The sequence below is a fragment of the Vanessa atalanta genome, chromosome 27, assembly GCF_905147765.1.
Source record: "Vanessa atalanta chromosome 27, ilVanAtal1.2, whole genome shotgun sequence".
NCBI classification, from domain to species: domain Eukaryota; kingdom Metazoa; phylum Arthropoda; class Insecta; order Lepidoptera; family Nymphalidae; genus Vanessa; species Vanessa atalanta.
In genome coordinates this window covers 409087-429815 of record NC_061897.1, presented here as the reverse complement: position 1 = coordinate 429815, position 20729 = coordinate 409087, and the positions used below count along the sequence as shown (strand labels likewise).

Below are 20729 nucleotides of genomic sequence, written 5' to 3'. Positions count from 1 at the left end.
ATTAAGAATGTCCTCAAATAATTCACATATTAACTCTCAAGTCTGTAATTATATCCCAACAGTGTTCCCACTGCAATCATTTTAGAATAAATAAAACAATCTAATTTTTACATAAGTAATAATATTTATTATCAAAAAATACAAAAACTATAATTTTAAATCGGCATGCAATCACAGTATTTAACTTAAACAAAATAAATCTTAAAAGAATCTAAAATCAACTTTATTCTTTTATTTGGCTACAATCAGTCTTGGGAGTAAATTTAGAAAAATATATATATTTATAATAATACCTATTGCTTTACTTATAAACATTGTACAGATCTACTGTCCAACATTTTTATAACACAAAAATTATAACAGGACTTAAAAAGCATTAGTTTTTTTTTCATGACAATTTGGTTTACAGCCCTTGTTAGGGGGTTAAGGGGGGAGCGGGTCAGATATCTAACACTCGATGTTTTTCTGTACCTCTAACAGTATGAGTGCAAAATTTCATAACTTAGTTAAGCAGTTAAATCGTGAAACAAACAAACATACTCTCTTTCGAATTTATACTAAGAATAAAGATTTAACTGTCGCTATTGTGTTACTTTAGCGTTAGCAATAAATTAATTGACTTAATGCTGTCTTCTTCATATCGCAGATGACAGACAGGGACAAATAGACTGAGGTCACGTGACGAACCGTCATTATAGACATTGGTAACAGTACAGTATCAATGCGTTGCCAAACATTAAGACGTTGTATCCCCTGCGGCTGTACAGGCGTACTCTCAGTACAGGCGCAGGGGATATACGGTTACTAATTATTTAAACGGACTTTTCGGTTACTTAATTTTCAAAATGTTGATAAAATTTACACTGCCTCGATAAACATACTAATTTTTCAGATTCTAAATTAGTTACTTTATCTTCATACGTTTGTTTTTAATTTTATGACATAACTTAAAATCAAATTATCACGATACTATGTGTGAATGTTGAGTATACTTGTAATAGACATTTAATTTTAAATATAACTTAACACCGATCTACAAATTGTTAGTGGTTGGCGGTAGATTACTAAACAAGTAACTATTGACTCGACCATAATATTTAATATATATTTGGTTAAAATCTCTATTCACTGTTATTATATGTTGTCAAACATATAATACTTTATCACTTTTTGTTTATAAGTCCTGCTTCTAAATGTTTATATATTTAAACCAATAGATGGCGCTTATATATAAAATTATCTAACACTTATAATTTTTTATATAATATAGTATTTGTATATTTAATTTCTACTTTGAAAAAATCGTTTAATTTGACAGATGCCTCTTATATATTTATTTATATATAGAAGGTCTTTATATTATATGTATTGGTCGGCGGATTGACAGACAGGTCATCTGATATGGTCACACGCCCATAGACAATGGTACTGTAAGAAATACTTATCATACTAAGTATCATCAATGCGCCACCAACCTTGGGAACTAATATGTTATGTTATTTATGAGTGCAGTTCTAACTCACTCGCATTTTAAACCGGAATACATCAATACTGGTATTGATGTTTGGCGGTAGAACACATGAGTGGTAGATCCTACCCAGACGGGGTTGAAGCTTGCTAATAGTTTTAATACTGTGGGTTAGACAATCACATAACAATTTGCTGTATGAAATAATTATACGATGTGTACAGACGGACAAAGCATTTGAGTATAGTAAGCTCAAGTATATTCAAAGTTGTTAAAAAGTAGTGGTTTTTGAAACTTTAAACAAACCAAAATGTTGATAAAAACACTTTGAACATCCCAGAGAGTTATTCGTGACCTCTTATACTATGTATCTAGGGCCTGATATAAAAGCCTATTTAAGTAAAAATATTGCTAACTAACCTTTTACTGACCTTGATATACAACAACTGACCTTGAGATTACACTTGATTGTTTATTTTCGGTATAACTGACCTCTGACTCTCAAAAGTCAGAACTGCATTATTAAGATATCGTTTATAATTAAGTATTTATTTATTACTAATATGGAAAATCAGTCTTAACTTGTCAATAACATAAACTTTGTTAGGAATATGCGCGTGCGCAGAGACCAAATGTAAACAGCTATTTTAGATAATATGTAGCTTATTCGATTTTAAATTTCTTAGTGTTTTGTAAACATTTTTAATTTACATATTTGCGACTTGTGTCGCATTGAATTCGTTTTAGGTGATAACAAATTCAAATTTGTCAATAAAATGATTATACATATATCATGCTATCTCACTTGCACGCTATTCACATCTCTGTCATATCTTATACGGTTCGAAAAACAGTTTTTAAGCCTAAACGATTACCGAAAGTGACAACTTTAGTATGAGGATCAACGAAATAAGTTTTTATATTTGCATAAGCTAATTTAATAATACCAAAACGTGCACAAAATTAATTTAATTATAGACAATATAATGTAATTAATAATTTAACGAAATTTTAGCAATTACTTAGGTAATCAATATTTTTGCTGTCCGTACCAAATAATCAAATCATTTTTTATTGGAATTTAACTTTTCTTTTACAGAATGAGAAAACAGATGTACTGTAAACATAAAAAAAAAAAACAAAAAAAACTATTTCACTATTAATTTAAGTAATCTTTTACTTCTATATAAATTTGGGCTCATAAATCCAATGCTCATCAAAAATAAATTCAACCGAAATAGTTGAACGTACTACCAGATAAACAGATTTTGGACATTTGTAAGTTGAATGAATAAACGCCTTATCTCCATAGGGAGGTTTCATTCAGCCTCCCCCTCCCTCTTCCTCGTTCCTCAGCACAGACATTCTTATAGGAACCAGCAAGGAATACATCATTATAGAATATATGTCTATTCACGCAACTATTGTCTCTACTCCCCGAGTCGTAAAGGCCGATGTCCCTCGTGGGGTATTCATCAAAACTGCCCCCGGAGATGCTGTTCATAGAAGCCATGTTTCTTAATTTCTATAACATCAAAAATAAGGTTTTTTAACACACATTATGTTATTATGTTTCATAAAAACATACTATCCTTGATTTCCAGCTCCCAGCTCCTCTCTTATGACAAAGTCTGCCGAGCCTGCTAGTATGTTATAACTTTTTGAAGAAAATGTGCGAGAGTCCTATTTATAACACCAAATAGACAACTAGCTATCTCACCTGTCTCTGCTCGCTCTCCAGCAGCAGTCTGCGCAACACGCGCGAGTGCAGACGTGCGGCGACCATCAACTGCGACGACGACAGTCGCGACAATGATGAGAAACTCACGTCCAGTGTGTTCAAACCTGCACTTATGTTAATTCATATGTTTTGATGTCAAGAGGGCCACACTAGCAGGGAAGGTGAATTTTGATACGGATAGCTTTCTACCACACAATGGAATACCGAAAAGCTTCATATTTCGTTATGATATATATGTATATTTATAATAATAGTCGTAAATACAAATAATTTATTATATAATAAAATAAAAGCAGCTTAAGCTCTATTTATCCAATCTTTAAATTGTTATTACCAAAATGTCTTGTTCTCAATTTAGTTATTTATATAAACAAGAAAGTGTAATGCACCAAAAATTAACCCCTGGAAGATCCCATACTTATAATTTCTGTGAAAATTGTTTGCATTTTATTGCACAATTAACAAATCAGGGATACGATTGTAGATTTTGTAAAACTGCACTCATTTTGTGTCACTGATTCACGTCTACATGTAGTATATTGAATATGATAGACTCGTGTTGTACTTAGTCGAAAGCCTTTCATAATTCTCAAAACATCATCTACTTTTCCAATGGCATCTTTGTCGAGTTTTTGTTAACACACCAAAAGTATACCAACAGAATTTAATTAATCTGGAAATCTGATTTAATTTAACTTCGGCTCGCTAAGTAACTGATTTATTGTAGTGCTTTAAAAAACACTGATCCATTCTTATACTATGTGACTTTATATCAAATAAATAACTTTAATTGGAAGGATGGAGGTGTCGTGGTGATAAGTGGTCAGCCACAAGAAGCAAAAATCGCTTCTTAATATAATACTACGACCATCGACGAGATTTAAAATGTTATGTCCATTGCGTCCGTACTGGCTCACACATCAACACGAAATATAAACGGTGGTATATGCACATGCACAGTAACACAAACCAGGCACACTAGCAGAGATATATATAATAAAATGTCGACGAATATGTAATCACACGGCGCTCACCGGCGGGCAGCGCGAGCTCGGCCTCCGAGGAGTGCGGCGCGGCGTGCGCCCCGCGCACGAACTCGCCCTCGCTGTCCACCGAGCCCTCGCACGAGCGCTGCGGACACGCGTACTCATTCAGTTGAGTTACACACAACGAGTCCGCATGCGCGAAATCCCTTCATGACATCTCATCAAGTATAATTATGATGACCTTCTGACAGGTTTCGACTTCTTCGCCGACGCCGACGTTTGTGTAGCAACGTCGGGTCTCATTTATAATCCTACGGGCGTCAAATCGTCAAATTCGACATGACCGATACTTCGATACTAAGAATTATCGGGAGAAAATTTGCATGTTCCCAGTGAAATTAGAAACTTCTAATCCGCCGATCCGCATTTAAGCAATTTGACGCATTAAACTTTTCACCTTCGCCGTATGAGAGACATTTACCAAGTAAGACATTAATGTGTCGCTTACCTCTGATGTCCAATGACCACCGTCCATTAGTCGAGGTCTCCAATCCTCTGGATTAATGACATCAGGATAATCGAACCCATCTGGTACATCCGCTTCTGGTGCTGTGGTACAAAACAAACGGCTGACATACCTACTACAAATATTGCTCGTTAAGTGCCATATAAAAAAAAAAAACGTTAACTATCAACCAAAGTTACACGATCGCGCTTAACTGATATTAATGAAGTTTAAAATGTAGATAAACCTGGGACTTGGATAAGAATATTGACTTGATATTGATCAACAGTAACTAGGTGGTAGTGCTTGGTGCAAGTCCGTCTCTAAAAAGAGTTAAACCAGCGAGTAAAAATGACCACCTAACCTTTCGACCATAGATGTATTGTTTTTCTAAAGAGCCATGTCTAAAAATCGTGTATATTAAACCAGAGCTAATAAGTAATAAAAGAGTCTTAAATACCTTGCGTCCAAATATCTTGAGCTGTGTGTCCAGAATCTAACACAGCTCCAGCGTCCGTCGGCAATTCTTGATAGCATTCCGCTTTCCATTTCGAATCAACATTTCTATCTACCCACGAAGTTTTTAATTCTGAACCCTCTTGGTAATCATCTTTAAAAGCGTCTCCTTCATTGTTCGCTTGTTCTATCGTGAATTCTTCTGATCTTGCTGCTTTCTGTAACTCTTCTAATCTCCTACGAGTACAAGTTTTAAGTTTTTGGGTAGAATTTATTCTTTCTACAAAATTATCATTACTATCTGTTTGAATGTTCCATATTAAACTCTTCTCCTTTTCAATCGTGGAAGATTTCGGTGGATCTTCCGAAGGCAGAGCTCTTGGCCAAATGTTAACTGGTTCGAGCCATTCCTGTGAAAGCTCCTTATTTCTTTGATCAGAATATACTGGCAATAATTTAGTTTGTGTGGTTTTGTCTGAAATATGAGTAATAGTAGGTCAGATGGCCCTGTGGAAGAGCCAAGATGGTTCAGTTGAAGCACACGCCAAATTCATGTTTCTAATTCATCTCATGGTCTTGGAGAAAATCATCGTAAGGTAAAGTGACTCGATAAACTATTCCTCTTATATATACCATTGGGAGAATAAGTTTTCTTAAGAGGGAGGCTTTAAGGAAACTGGAAGGATTTTTTTTTATGATATCGGTAGGCGGACGAGCAAATGGGCCACCTGATGGTAAGTGGTCAGCAACGCCCATAGACAATGGCGTTGTAAGAAATATTAACCATTCCTTACGTCACCAATGCGCCACCAACCTTGGGAACTAAGATGTTACGTCCCTTGTGCCTGTAGTTACACTGGCTCACTCACCTTCAAACCGGAACACAACAATACTGAGTACTGCTGTTTGGCGGTAGAATATCTGATGAGTGGGTGGTACCTCCCCAGATGGGCTTGCACAAAGCCTTGCCACCAAGCAGTGAAATGTTAAACAAGAATCACCGGGAAGATTAAGTGAATATATACCTATAAACATTTGTAACACTAGAGAAACCACCAAAATATCGCCATTTTGAGATAAACTACCTTCGATTACGCTGAGTTACAGGTTTGTTGTAAAAGTTTGTTAAAGTTAGTTATAGAATATAGAAATTATTTTGGCGCAGATCTCAATAAGCCGTTTCATACCTAGCTCCTAGTTTTTGAATCGCTAATCAAAGTCAGCTTAAATTTTCGTTGGTATATAGCAGGTGACGTAATAAGCGAGTTCTTCATCAGATATCTAACTGACTTTCGAGAGGTCGATACTGAAGTGGATAGGCACCGATGACTCGTAAGCTACTCATACATGCTGCGGCCACATTGTCACGATAAGGTGAAGACTTGCGTTATTGCGATACGTTTAGACATGCAATTCGTAACATTGTGGCGTCGAGCGGCGTGTACATATTTGTGTTTTGCTATATGATTCTGACAGCACAATACAAATCAACCGAGGTGGCCCAGTGGTTAGAACGCGTACATCTTAACCGATGATATCCAGAATTTTCATGTGCTTAATTTGTGTTTATAATTCATCACGTGATCGGCGGTGAAGGAAAACATCGTGAAGAAAACTGCATGTGTCTAATTTCAACGAAATTCTGCCACATGTTTATCCACCAACCCGCATTGGCTGTTAATGTAATACAAACGTTCGAGCGATACTGTAGCCGTAGCGTCATAAACATAGGATTAAAAGTAAGGGATATGATAAAATAAAAAATAAAATACCTGAGTCAGAATCTACAAAGGCCACATTGAGTGGATCTGATCGCTCAGCTACATCATGATGGTCAAGATCATAAGTCACATTCAGGTTTTTTCTGAAATTGAATCATTGCTTTTAAGGCAAATTTAAAAAAAATTATACTTTAGTTGTAGTTGTGACTCTCCGATAGATGGTAAGCGATCTCTAATCACTAATTTTCTTTACAACATAGGATCTAAAATGGTATATCTCCTGTGCCTGTTATTAATTAGCTCAATCAAAGCAGAAAACAGTTGTTGAGTGGTACCACCAGAGGCCTAGACCATATCAGAGATCTTTATGTATTAAAATCAATGTGTGTCTTGTATATTCCTATACAATTCCAAATTAAATGAGAAAATAATTGTATCAATTAGCAAGTTCTTAAGGTATTCAATGTCTGTTTTACAATTATAATTTATTAAATTGACTTAAATAGAACAGTTGAATTGTGTGAGACAATAAAGACAAGGTTTAATCTTGTATAGGTCTATGTATGCTTTCCATAAATGGTTCCTATTTTTATGATGTAATTACAATAAGGATCTTAGTTTATTATCAGTATTTCTGTTATCAATAAAAAAGTTCAACTTTTAAAAATTTTTCATTATTAAGTAATACTTTATCTGATTTTTGAGGCATCTTTTATGTATACTCAAAATGTACATAAAATATATGCAATATAAATAATTATAAATTCAAAATTTAAAATATCTTAAGCACATAGTGTTATTTATAGCAAGAAATACATTTTATTATCTTAAGTTTAGAGAATGGAAGATTTCCTTGAACAATATTCAAGTATTGTATCAAAATATTTTCTAAAGTCTAAACTAACTTTATAAAATATAATTAAAGACATAAAAAACCCACCGAACACCACAGTCACGCACAAAATATCTTACACAAACTTAATTACAAGTGTAATTAGTCGAAAACTAGCATATTCGTATACCTAACATCGTCAATGAGTAAATGCAATTTAAATTTCGCTTCTTATCACTTCTAGCGTTACAACGTATGTTTAAATATCGACTTACTTCTTTTCTGAAGATTTTCCACATGATTTCCTCTCTTTACGGGTTGGACTTAGTTTCCAATTATTCTGTTTTTTATAAAACTCAAGGCGATATATGGCTATTAGCTCGGGTTTTGGATTTTTGCATGCAGACATATTCAATAATGGAATTCGTTTTAATTTTGTAAATAGTTATTTTCAAAATAAATAATATTGTGCTGAATTGCTAATTTATCGTATACACTTTTGCATTCCATTTGAAGTTGCCGGTACTTGACAAAAATGAGTTAAGTTAAACTGTCACCTATCGTACCTACTATCGTGTATCAGGTATGAGTGTGATAATATAAAAAAAATCTAATTAATTTTGAACTTTAGAAAGTAATATTATAATTTAATAATTATTTTTTATAATTCATATTCATAAAAAAAACTTTTTTGATAATAACAAATATAACTGAAACTAAAATAACAATAGCAATAACTAAACGTTACGATATTATCCCCACACCACAACCACATTGTATCGTCAATACGTCAATTTGCCAAATAATTTGACAGTTACTGTTGAACATTTTATTCGAGATTGTCGTCACCTGGGCTGTCGACATGTCTACCATCGGTTTAATTTTATTATTGTGCACAGTGTTAAGCGGTTTAGTGAGTTCTAATTCTCAGACAGTCCACAAAAGATTTGAATACAAATTTTCATTTAAACCGCCGTATTTAGCGCAAAAAGATGGATCTGTACCCTTCTGGGAGTACGGAGGAAGTAAGTGATGTTTTCTTAAAATAAATCTGTGTAACAACCGTATGGTTAATATCTGGTCTTGTTAATTCGTATTTTATGTGTGTCCCATAATCGTATTGATGATTTTTGTGTTATAAAAAAGGCATATTAAAATAAAAATAACTTGTTGTTACGGTATTTCGCGTCTGACAGAGACACGTCAGTCATATTTGTCACGTGTAAAAAAGATAGCAATATACGAACTAGAACGAGTGCGAGAGAGTAAAGTGCTGTTGTCAGTTTATCGTTTTTGGTTCCACGACAGCACTCGTGGATTTGATGACTTTTTTTTTTTGTTAATATTTTTAAATCGATTCTTGAATTAAATGATAAATATAGTTTTAAATAATTTACGCGTTTCATACGCACTAATATAGTTATTCATCTTAATAATCATTTTAAAATGTTAATTTAAGACATGTTGGAAAATTAAAATTTATTTGAAATAAAACTAGTTTTAATAGATAAATCCTGTATGATTTTAAACAAAATAACGTCTTTATACTTTCAACAAAGATACTCAAGGACATTCATTGACTTAAACCAAAGTTTTAATACAATAATTATTTCATGAATGTATACCTACATAATTTAATATTTTAAAATCATTGTAATAATGAGTAGCCTTCAGTGCCAATAATAATAGCTTCAAATACTTTACATAGCAAACATTTTATTTATAGTTATCTTTATTATATTAGGTAATTACTATTGGAAAAAAAATAAATCACATTAATTATATTATAAATCACATTAATTAAGCTAAGCAGTCATTGGTCCTAATGCAGCCAAGAGATTTCTTATTGGTTCAAATTCCACAAAATTGAGGGGACTTACAGCTTAATAACTTTTTAATTGTTTAAGAGCAACGCTTAATATTATTTTTGTATATTATTTAGTTTTGAACAGACTTATAAATAATTTTATGTAGTAACATGGTATTTATTTTGTATAATAAAACAGTTATTGTTTCCATTTAATCTTGATTAATTTTACTACTGTGTCTGTGGGTTTAAACATTTCTCCACAACACTGTTACGATTGTTTCTGTATTATTTATTACTAGTCATCCAAGTATATTTTAAATTAATGTCTCAGTTTAACATTAATGATGATTAAATACTTAAGTAATGTAATTAAGCAGTATCAGTAAATTATACACAAAATTTGTATTAATAGAATTAAGGCCGTATGCAAGTTGTGGTAAGATTTTTCTGAGTAGGTGCCAAACATGCATCAGTTAATCTACTGTCAATGGCATTGCTGTATTCTGGGGAAAATATGAGTGACTCAGTATAGTTTTAGACACGCAGGACATAACATCTTAGCTCATGCATGTCTTGCCTTTTGTCATATAAATAACCCATTTAAAAGACCCAGAACATCAACTGGGCAAAAAAATTTGTAAAAAATGCTGGGCGAGTTAAAATTAAACAACATTACATGTACATTAATATTTCAATAACCATGACAATATGCATGCAAATTTTTGTGTTGATTCCTTGAAAGTATACCAATAAACTAGATTATAATATTAGTTACAATCTCCTGGTGATCAACCAGCCCTTGAGATAGACCAATATCAAGCAGAAATACCAAATAATGGTAGATGATGATTATATTAAAGATAAAAAAGTGTGGACGTAGTATTTATTGACTTCTAGGCAGGATATATAAAAAAAAATTGTTGTTTACTGACATACTCTGTTATTAAAATGGTGGAAAAGAGTAACAACTGAGTTTCTTGCCGGTTCTTCTCAGTAGAATCTACTTTCCGAACCGGTGGTAGCTTTAAATTTAATTTTGAATTAAATTTAAAGCTACTACCACCAGTGTAATATGATGATTCAAAAGTGGTTTTATGTATCTAGGTGTTTTTTTTGTTTCGTTGCCCATTCTCAAGCGAAACCTATATTGTGTGTGCAAACTTATCGATATATAATATTATAGAATGGCAGTCCCTCAATAGCTTTTTATTTTTCGTAATCTGGTGTTTGAACCTAGGACACAGCCACCAGACCAATGAGGCAGTTCATGTTATGGTGGCTACTGTAATGAGAGTATGCCTATTGAATAATATATTATATATGGCAAATATTTATCATTTAACCCATAGTAATATTTATAATTCTTGATTAAATAAATTATCACATCGCTAATAAAATATGTGTTACAAAGAATGTCAAATTTGTAATTTCATACATTGATCTTTATTAACATGGAAATAAGGTTTAAAATTGAAATATTTAGCTTGTTTTGTAATTTTGCAAATCCATACTCGGTGACTAAGTAAATTATGCACACTTTATGCTTAATATGTTATATTTTATGACGCAAGCTGTTCTAGACTCTAACTTTTTGCTATTGAAAATAATAATCGCTTGTCAAGCATAAAAGTATCAAGTAAGCGTTAATATCACTAATTGTTTTTAAGTGAAATATGTTTTAACAGCATATTAAAGTGTGTCAATTGTGCCTTTGTTAATATTTATCGGTAAAAATACTTTCAGATAGAAAGTAATGTAGTGTACTTATACTGTAGTCTATATAGTTCGACTCCTGTCTGATGAAACAAATAGTTTATACTGGTTCATGTGGCGTTTTGTTTTTATATGATACAGGTAGGCTGACTGCAAAATATTGATGGTATGTGGTCTTAATAAAGGGAAAGTTACCTACGAACAGATACAGATGTTATTTTATAGTATTGGTAGGGGAGCGGACAACTTATGGCACCTTATGTAAAGTGGTCACCCCGCATACCGAAATATCAATTTGTTACATCGCCAATGCGACTTACCCTTGGATTTACACTGCCTCACTCACCCTTCTAACCAGCATTGAACATTACAAAGTATTGCTGCTTGGAAGTAGAATATCTGATGGGTACAAGCTTGCACAAAGCAAGGATGCTTGCATTAAAGTATTGTTGTATGAAATTCCATCGTCTTAGATACCAATTCCCAATAGTTTTAGTACTTTCTTTCCTTAAAAATGTACTGTAGTTGAGGTAGTACCATAAGATATAGCCTATTTGTTATGTGTAATAAACTGATTCACCTTTATTAATAAGCAACATTAACATGTTCAGGACATAACATAACATGGAACCATGTGACTGTTAACTGTCTTCCTGTTACACTATTTCGTCCCTTTTCACGAAATCATTCTTTTTTTTATGGGAAGTGGTCACCACCGCCCATAGACAATGGTGTTGTAAGAAATATTAACCATTCTTTACATCACCGATACGCCACTAACCTTGGGAACTAAGATGTTGTGCCTGTAGTTACATTGGCTCACTCACCCTTTAAACCGGAACACAACTATACTGAGTACTGCTGTTTGACGTTAGAATATCTGATTGCACAAAGCCCTACTACCAAGAGAAACTCCCACATACTATAAGAAAGTGAGAGAAAGATGACAAGACTAGTATTAGACAGGGACAGGTAGAATATGAAATGAAAAGGTCTTGCTGTCGATATATTCCCTGTAGCCAGAAGTTGGAAGTGTCCAGTGTGTATATTCCTGTGCCTCGGAGACCACGTAAAACCGTCGGTAATGAAAGTAAGGGGATTTAAAGTGCACTTGTATTTGCGTACACACTTATTCACTATAATATCCCACGCAATTGGCTGGTCTCACTGAAGAATGGCAGACTTGGTCAAATCGCTCAGAACATATGCCAATATTGGAAACCATATTCGTGAAGATTTCGATAAAATCGAATACGTAACGCGTGTCTTATCGAATTAGATATATTTCGCGAGCAAAGCCGCTAAACGTGCCAGTAAAAGGCTTAAGATTAATAAATTACAGAGATTAATATGTCATAAATTCGTCAGATAAGAAATATTCCTTTATATCTTTAGTTTTTTTTTAAAATAGATTACAAGAGAAGTTCTTTAATTCGTATTCAATATTTTTATATCGTCATTTATGTTCTGTGTTTTATCTAAACTTAATATATTTCCGGTACAAATTAATAGCTAGAAATAAGACTTCAAAAATTGTTAGTCTTTGTATGTCTTACTGCTGGGCTCCTTTTATGGGCGAGTTTATTTCATTTCACGTTGCGGTATTTATGGTCTTATGTTGCAGAATTGCAACTTTTTCATTTTATTTCTTTGAAGGACTTTGTCACTCAGTCATCATATATTCTTATACCAGATAGGTTTGAAGGGTGACTGAGTGTATCTGCAGATATAACAACTTTATTCCCAAGGTTGTTAACCATTCGTGATGTGGCGAATGATAATTATTTCTTGTAGCACCAATGTCTATGTTGTACCAAATACTAAGCACCATATTACCATCAGGTAGCCCATTTAACCAGACCGCCAACACTATATCGCATAAAAAATCTGTTACATGCAGTATTTCGCGTGATGCTTTCCTTCACCGCCGCATACGAGAAGAATTATTTCAAGTCAATTTGAACTGATTAAGTTTAAATTATGCAAATTTAAATTTTCCTTAAGATTTCTTGATGTCTATAACTGTATTTATATAGATTTTAACAGTGAACGTATAATTTTCAGATGCAATAGCGTCTGGCGAGAGTGTCCGTCTGGCGCCGTCTCTCAGGAGCCAGAAGGGTGCGATATGGACGAAGCAACCGATCGGCTTTGATTGGTGGGAAGTGGACATCATGTTCAAGGTCACCGGGCGAGGTCGTATCGGAGCTGATGGTTTGGTAAGTTAATGAACATATATCATCGCAATGACAGGAATTATTACTTTACAAGATGTTATTGAAATATATCGGTCTCTATAACAGGCCGCAGGGACATTATTCTGTAGTTTTGAGCAGATCCGTGTGAGGAACTTGTCGTCCAAAAGATTGTACTGCAAAATATTAATGTGCTGGTATGTTTAAGGGTGGGCTAGTTGCAAGGATCATCTTTGTTTCAATGGATGGCAATGTATTGACCACGTCCAGTTCCGACTTTCAGATGCCAGTCTATCTCTTAATTTGAAATACCTTTCTTCAGGCTTTCTGGTACACGACGCAACGAGGCGACTACACCGGTGAGGTGTTCGGTTCGTCAGACCGGTGGAACGGTCTCGCGGTCATCTTCGATTCGTTCGACAATGACAACAAACACAACAACCCCTATATCATGGCTGTGTTGAACGATGGTACCAAAAACTTCGATCACAAGAGGTAGGTCGATTGTCTTCTTAATTTCATTGTATAAAAACATTATGACTTTTACTTGGTGGGTTCTTTAAAATTTGTTCATTGAATCATCTATAAATAATTATGAAGTCAAATTAATGTACTTATATGTAGCAATGACTTATACAGTATAGGCACCATACAGACACACACACAAGAGAGAAGAGATTGGTGGTTGAATGGGGCCATGAGGGGATAAGATATCGAGGTTGCCGTCATTGCTTATGACTCCCATTAGCACCCTACCGACCATATCTTGTACCCTACTCCAGTCCCCCAAAATATATGGTATGTAAATTATTAACTTGTTTCAGTGATGGTACCACTCAGCTTCTCTCCGGTTGTCTCCGGGACTTCCGTAACAAGCCGTTCCCGACTCGCGCTCGCGTTGAATATTACTTGAACACCCTCACAGTTTACTTCCACAATGGTAAGTTGCCTGTACCATATATGTCATCATTTTGAATTGGTGGTAGGATTTTGGACTAGCATGCCATTGCCACTGGATATTGGTACCACCAATATTAAAAACCATATCTTTGTAATTTTATATATCATTTATGTAACTTCAGGTCTCACTAACAACGAGGCAGATTATGAACTGTGTTTCCGTGCGGAGAACGTGGTGCTCCCTCGTGGAGGTTACTTCGGTCTTTCGGCCGCTACAGGAGGCCTGGCTGATGACCACGACGTCATACATCTCCTCACGTCGTCCCTGTACTCCACGCAACAGGCCGGTGAGTACTACCACTATCATTGGCTACCATTATTTAGGATCAGCAAAGTCTACTTTGGACTTTTGATGTCAGCTTACTACCTCCTACTCCTTGTGCTACTTTTGTAACATGGTGGGTTGATTGACCGCCACCATGTTAAGGTCCTGGATATGTATGTGTATATGTAAGTACTCCTATCCTGTTGTTTCATTCATATTAAATTAGAGAAGACACATAGCTCAACATTGTTGTAAGAAGTTCTGTGGGACTCAATTGTTTTTAAAAATACGTTTAAGATGACTTATTACAAATAAAATTTAACAATTGCATAAGTCGTTGATTGATTGTGACTTCAGGTGGTCAGCAGATCAGCAACGATGAACAGCAGAAACTGTCCCAGGAGTACCAGCAATACCAGCAGAAACTCGAGCAGCAGAAGGAAGAGTACAGGAAGGAACATCCCGATGAAGTATGTTTTTCAATACACTTTTCATTTGATGTGTCCGTTGGCGAAGTGTTTTTATCTGTTTTACTTCTTCAAGTAACTAAAAGTTGGAGCCCAATTACTGGACAAAGGCCTTCTGTCTTTTGAAGGAGTATTTTGGAGGTTATTCCACTATGTTTCTCCGGTTTGGTGGATACAAATGTGGCTCACTCATCCAAGATATGAAGTTTTCCCTCACGATGTAAGACTCAACTCAAAGATCAATTAAACACAAGAAAGTTTAATGCCTATAAACCACAACATAGTCTCTGCACAGTGACAACAACTCTGGTTTTCTTTGGGATAAATCATTCATATTTCTATGTTCAGGCTGTGGCCGATTGATATATATGTATCTCTTTCTATCGCCAGGTGCGTGATAAGGAAGGAGAGTTCGATGATTGGTTCGAATCTGACGGTCAGAGGGAACTGCGTCAGATCTTCCAAGGATTAGGACAGATACAGGATGTTATGAGAGATCTACACAAGAAAGTTGATGAGGTATGTACATAATTGTAATGGCATAGATGGGTGGACTGGTAAATAGACCACTTAGTGATAAGTGGTCGCCACTGCCCAAAACATTTTCAACGGAAATGTGCCACCAACTTTGGGAAAATCAGTTCCCAATATTTTCTTAGATATCTAAATATGTATCAATGAGATGTTTTTTTATATTTTTTTCCCACACAAAAATTTTCCACTGCTGGGCTAAGGCCTCCTCTCCCAATTGAGTAGAAGGTGGCAGAAGGCTCTCGGGTTGGTGGAATGCACATGTGGCAGAATTTCGTTAAAATTAGACACATGCAGGTTTCCTCACGATGTTTTCCTTCACCGCCGAGCACGAGATGAATTGTAAACACAAATTAAGCTCATGAAAATTTAGTGATGCTTGCCTGGGTTTGAACAATGGGCCATTCGGCTAGTTTAAAAAAAATACTAAATATAAATAAAACTTGTACGAGAAGATATAACATGTTTCAGATTAGGTTTTTAGCTTCACTTGCTGTAAATTTAGAACATTGAAAAGCGTGTAAAGTGTTTCTGTAATATATATCAGGCTAATTCAAAATTTACACCTTTTGTTTACCATAAACATTAACATTGGTCCTATTATAATCAAATAAAAAGAGAGCATGCTTTATAAATACTAAAGTTCAGTAAAACGACAAACATTCATAATGATTTTATAATAAGTGAAATATCTATTTTCAGGTTATCGGGAAACAAATGAACTCACTGTCAATGTTGACAGCGGTGTACAGCCACTCTCAAGGGCAACCTTTGCAGCCGACTCAACCCGGACAGGTTCCACAGGTAGGCTTAGCCAAAATTTCATAAGTTCTAATCCAATTGGGTTATATTACCTTGTAACGCATGGATATAAAATCTACCTAATATAATAAAAACACACATTAATAGTAAAAACACTCAACTCTATAAAGTATTGTTTTTTCGCGATAGAATATTGATTGAGTAGATGGTATGTACCACCGTCTGGGTAGGTACCACCCACTCATCAGATATTCTACCGCCAAATAACAGTACACTGTATTGTCGTGTTCCGATTAGAAGGGTGAGTGAGCCAGTGTAATCACAGGCACAAGGGACATAACATCTTAGTTCCCAAGTTGAAGAAGAATGGTTAATATTTCTTACAGCGCCTTTGTCTATGGGCGGTGGTGACCACTTACCATCAGGTGGCCCATATGCTCGTCCGCCAAACAATGCCATAAAAAAAAAAAAACTAGCCAGATGCTTGCACGAAGCCCTACCACATTGAAAAAGTGTATTAATTAAGTATAGTCCATGATATAGGAGAACTGTTAACAAATCATCTTAGGTCTAACATGAAACATAGTATCTATTTAAATAGGTTTGACTGTAAGTATGTTAGTAATTGCTGTGCTATTTCGAGCGGATTAGTTCAGCGATTACTACCATAATTACAATTTATTGATAGTTTTTAGTACACTAACATAGGAGATAAGTAATATGTATCACTAACAATAAAAATGAGTCATAGTCACTTGAAATAAATTGTTATTATTATTATTATTAAATATTTCTTAACAAATTTTCCAGATGCCAGCGCTACCGATCACAAGACAGGATTGGGAAATGATGGCGACTAACAACCAGATTATGATTAATACGATTGCTGAGTTAAAGTAAGTATTGTATTTGGTATCTGATGAAGGATGTTTGGTATCAGAACTACCTACATTTAGTACTCGTTTGAAACGTCAGATGGCTTTAATAACTTCGGGTTTCTACTGATAATTTTTGTATAGAAAAACAAGATCCGAACCTGGGACCTCATAATCTGTCAATAGACGAAGTTAATTATTTAAATATAAATACTATATAAAACGTCACGTCAACAGGGGTTTCATGATCGAAGTGTCACGTAAGTCTGACACGCTGCTGGCTGGCGGGGCGGGTTCCGCTCCGAGTCCGCAGCTGCTCAACGAGATGCGAGATGGACTGAACCAGGTCAAGCAGACCGTTGCGAGCGTCGCGCAGAGGTGAGATATATGTGCCATCTTTTTCTTTTATTTTTTTAGTATATAAATTCAAAACAACCAAAGCCCTTAAAAGATAATTCGTGGGTATTTGGGACATCTGATCGAATGCGATATTATCCAATATTTTTTTCTCAATCTTCTGTACGCGTTCGTAGCTGAAGTCCTCCTAATCGGTTGGACCGATTTTGATAAGACTTTAGTGAAGTTTTGAACGTTACTAAAATTGTTGTCGGTTAATGGATTTAAGTAGTTATATCTATTATAAATAAATTTATATAAATCATGAATAAAATGCATTTTTATAAGACAGGATAATATACCTTAGTTATTAATAAATTACATAGAATATGGATATCCAAAATGTATATTTACTCTTTCTCTCATTGCAAAAGATATACACATATATGATGGTATAATTCCAATAATAAATGTTATGTTCAGGGTGGCGGCCGCCCCACCCGTGGTAGCTCAGCCGATGTGTCCCACGGTATCGTGCGTGTCCACCACGACGCTGCTGGTGGTGATCACCTGCCAGCTGCTTGTTATGTTCCTCTACGGATTGTATAAGTAAGTATATCTTTTATATTGACAACTGTGTTCATGGTGGCAATTCTCAAAGAAATGCTAGAATGAGTTGGTTAGGTTTACTCAACCAATCATGAAATTAGTCATGTCAACAAGTGCGTAACAAGTGCCCCCCCCCCTCAGCCACAAACAACATCAACTCAAATTATCTTTAATGTTCATAATATTTAAGAACACTTACAAAAGTGATCTTATCGCTGATAAAGCTCTTGTACACAATGTTTAGAAATAGGATTTGGTGTAGTAGATAGTTTAGAAGTGTACCGTCTAACTCTATTAATAAAATAAATATACTTAAATGATATCCTCGTCGGTCTAATGACTAACTAACACAGGTCACTGATTCCGAGGTCTCAACTGAACTTGTAAAAATAAGCTGAAATTTGTCTCCCGAGGCTGTACTTAAAAAAATTTCGCCAGCGTGATATCATCGGTTTCTCTTTGAATCAGGTCCTAGCGAACCGATAATAGCTATTTATTTCGAGGGCCTTGTGTAACACTTGGGACAATTATAGATCCTTTTCTTTTTATATTGGAGCCCCAAAGCCCTCATCATCAAATATATATCTGTAGTAATTTAATTATTTATTCTTTTCAGGGAAAGAAAGGAGGCACAAGCTAAGAAGTTCTTCTAAGTGTGTGTGTACCTACTTACGTACTTTACGTGTGAATTTGAGATCTATTAACGAAGCCATAAGGTTCACTTAGCTTGTATGTATCAAAACAATGTTCATAATATAAACAAAAATAGTTTATAGCTAAAATATTTTAGTTAAACAAATATATTTATAGACAAAGACACTGTAATATTTCTTACAGTGCCTTTGTCTATGGGCGGTGGTGACCACTTACCATCAGGTAGCCCATATGCTCGTCCGCCAACCAATATCATAAAAAAAAAATATTAGTGTAATATATTTATACGTGTAATATTTTTTCTTTTTAAACTTTTTTTTTTGGTATTTTTTGTCGACTGTATCGCATCGAGCTCCTAATATTGCACAAATTATTTTTTATGTACTAATTATATATTTGCAGACACTTATGTATTATATCATTTGAATTATTATTTTTCTTGATATTTAGACATTAAGAGGCGTAATTGTTGATTATAGTGACTGAGAGGACGCTCAAGTGTAATGAATGCTGATTTTTGGGAGAATATATTTGCTTTGACAGAAATGACGTATACTAAATCTTTAATAATATACATAACAGTTATACCAGAAAATGAAGCGAGTTTCGGAGAACGCTTTAGTACATAATCTATATATATAAAAGCGAAATAACTATAACACCTACAAACTTGAAATTTAGCAGGTAGGTTTCTTATGGGGTGTAGACATCCGCTAAGAACGGATTTAACGAAACCCCACCCCTTAGGGGGTAAATCGAGTGTTGGAAGTTTGTGTTTTATGAATTTCGCGCGTGTAAATCCGCAGGTTCAGCTAGTATTATTATATAAGTCGCTGCGCTTCGAAGTAACACCCGATTTAAATTTAGTATATCAACGTGATGTTAGAGCCGAGATGATTCACTAGTCATCGATATACTGTACTAGATTTCGCGATCCGCTAACACTGTTCGACTGAACTGAACTGCAGTCCGTACACCTGACTTTAGTGTGGCTTCGCCTTTCATTCGACGTGGACGTGTACAGAGCGGCGCTGGTACGATTTAGTTCTGTTAACTGTTACCTCCGATAATATAGAAAATAAGCATATCGTAATACTTGAGCGTCGTTTAAATGTCAGAATATATTTTTTTTGTTTTAAATATAATTAAAATTGAAAGTCTGGTTGTGTGAAATTGGCATTTGTTTTTTGTTTTATGAGAATGTATGTTGTATTATTTTTATTCGTTGTTCTGTACGTTTATTTACTTTTCGATTGATAACAACACGTTCTCGAAACGATTCTCGAGTATTTGTAATTATTTTGTCAACAAAACTCGCGTTTTTCAATGTATATGATCAAAAATGTAAAGTGCATTTTTATTATATGTATAAAGAGTTAAAATGTCTGTACGTAAGTAGAGTGAGATGAGATTCAATTTTTTTTTACCAGCGTGACTGAGGAAAGGGTGATATATCTGTACATAAATAAATATTTATATATTTCTTTTAGTAAATTTTATTATTTGTCACAGTACGTTGTTTTATTTCCGATCCTTGTTTATAAGCAGTGGGTCTCCCGAAAACTTCGTGTTAATTCAAAAGATGTCTTTGAATTTCGTACCAATTATCTTCTCTCTAAAATTGGAGCTCTTCGGAATGAGACAATAACCGACTTTTTATGTGCAGCCATCGTCCCATAATCCCTGGGACAAAAATCTGCTTACGCTATTAATATATAAGAAGATTATTTTCAGCGAAATTATTGTAACTGTAGAGTGCTTTTTAATGGTGGATTATTTGGTGAGTGACACTGGACATAGCACTGGTTTGTATCACAGATTTATAGCACGCTAGATACCGCAA

General features: G+C 34.7%; 2 protein-coding genes across 2 annotated transcripts; one reads left to right on the top strand and one right to left on the bottom strand.

Annotated features, from left to right (window-relative positions):
- Positions 1 to 1794: 1794 nt before the first annotated feature.
- Positions 1795 to 8223, bottom strand: LOC125074163. The gene is made up of 7 exons (XM_047685405.1): positions 7985 to 8223; positions 6929 to 7020; positions 5161 to 5631; positions 4704 to 4804; positions 4244 to 4340; positions 3189 to 3313; positions 1795 to 2993 (listed from the first exon to the last, which is right to left on the bottom strand). Exons 1-7 carry the CDS (start codon positions 8116 to 8118, stop codon positions 2769 to 2771), a joined length of 1245 nt encoding a protein of 414 aa, XP_047541361.1. The 5' UTR covers positions 8119 to 8223; the 3' UTR covers positions 1795 to 2768.
- Positions 8224 to 8520: 297 nt separating this feature from the next.
- Positions 8521 to 20397, top strand: LOC125074160 (protein ERGIC-53). Its single transcript, XM_047685403.1, has 12 exons — positions 8521 to 8734; positions 13297 to 13451; positions 13750 to 13922; positions 14252 to 14367; positions 14510 to 14674; positions 15010 to 15122; positions 15510 to 15638; positions 16353 to 16454; positions 17223 to 17308; positions 17525 to 17665; positions 18107 to 18232; positions 18849 to 20397. Exons 1-12 carry the CDS (start codon positions 8572 to 8574, stop codon positions 18883 to 18885), a joined length of 1506 nt encoding a protein of 501 aa, XP_047541359.1. The 5' UTR covers positions 8521 to 8571; the 3' UTR covers positions 18886 to 20397.
- Positions 20398 to 20729: the final 332 nt, after the last annotated feature.

What these genes read in the sequence shown, in the direction of transcription:
- LOC125074163 (XM_047685405.1), bottom strand. Translation starts at nt 8,118, where the DNA reads ATGTCTGCATGCAAAAATCCAAAACCCGAGCTAATAGCCATATATCGC. An exon ending in CTTTGTAGATTCTGACTCAG is followed by an intron (nt 5,632 to 6,928) that starts GTATTTTATTTT and finishes CTCATATTTCAG; the next exon opens with ACAAAACCACACAAACTAAA. An exon ending in TGGAGAGCGAGCAGAGACAG is followed by an intron (nt 2,994 to 3,188) that starts GTGAGATAGCTA and finishes TTGATGTTATAG; the next exon opens with AAATTAAGAAACATGGCTTC.
- LOC125074160 (XM_047685403.1), top strand. Translation starts at nt 8,572, where the DNA reads ATGTCTACCATCGGTTTAATTTTATTATTGTGCACAGTGTTAAGCGGT. An exon ending in CTTCTGGGAGTACGGAGGAA is followed by an intron (nt 8,735 to 13,296) that starts GTAAGTGATGTT and finishes TATAATTTTCAG; the next exon opens with ATGCAATAGCGTCTGGCGAG. An exon ending in TTCCTCTACGGATTGTATAA is followed by an intron (nt 18,233 to 18,848) that starts GTAAGTATATCT and finishes TATTCTTTTCAG; the next exon opens with GGAAAGAAAGGAGGCACAAG.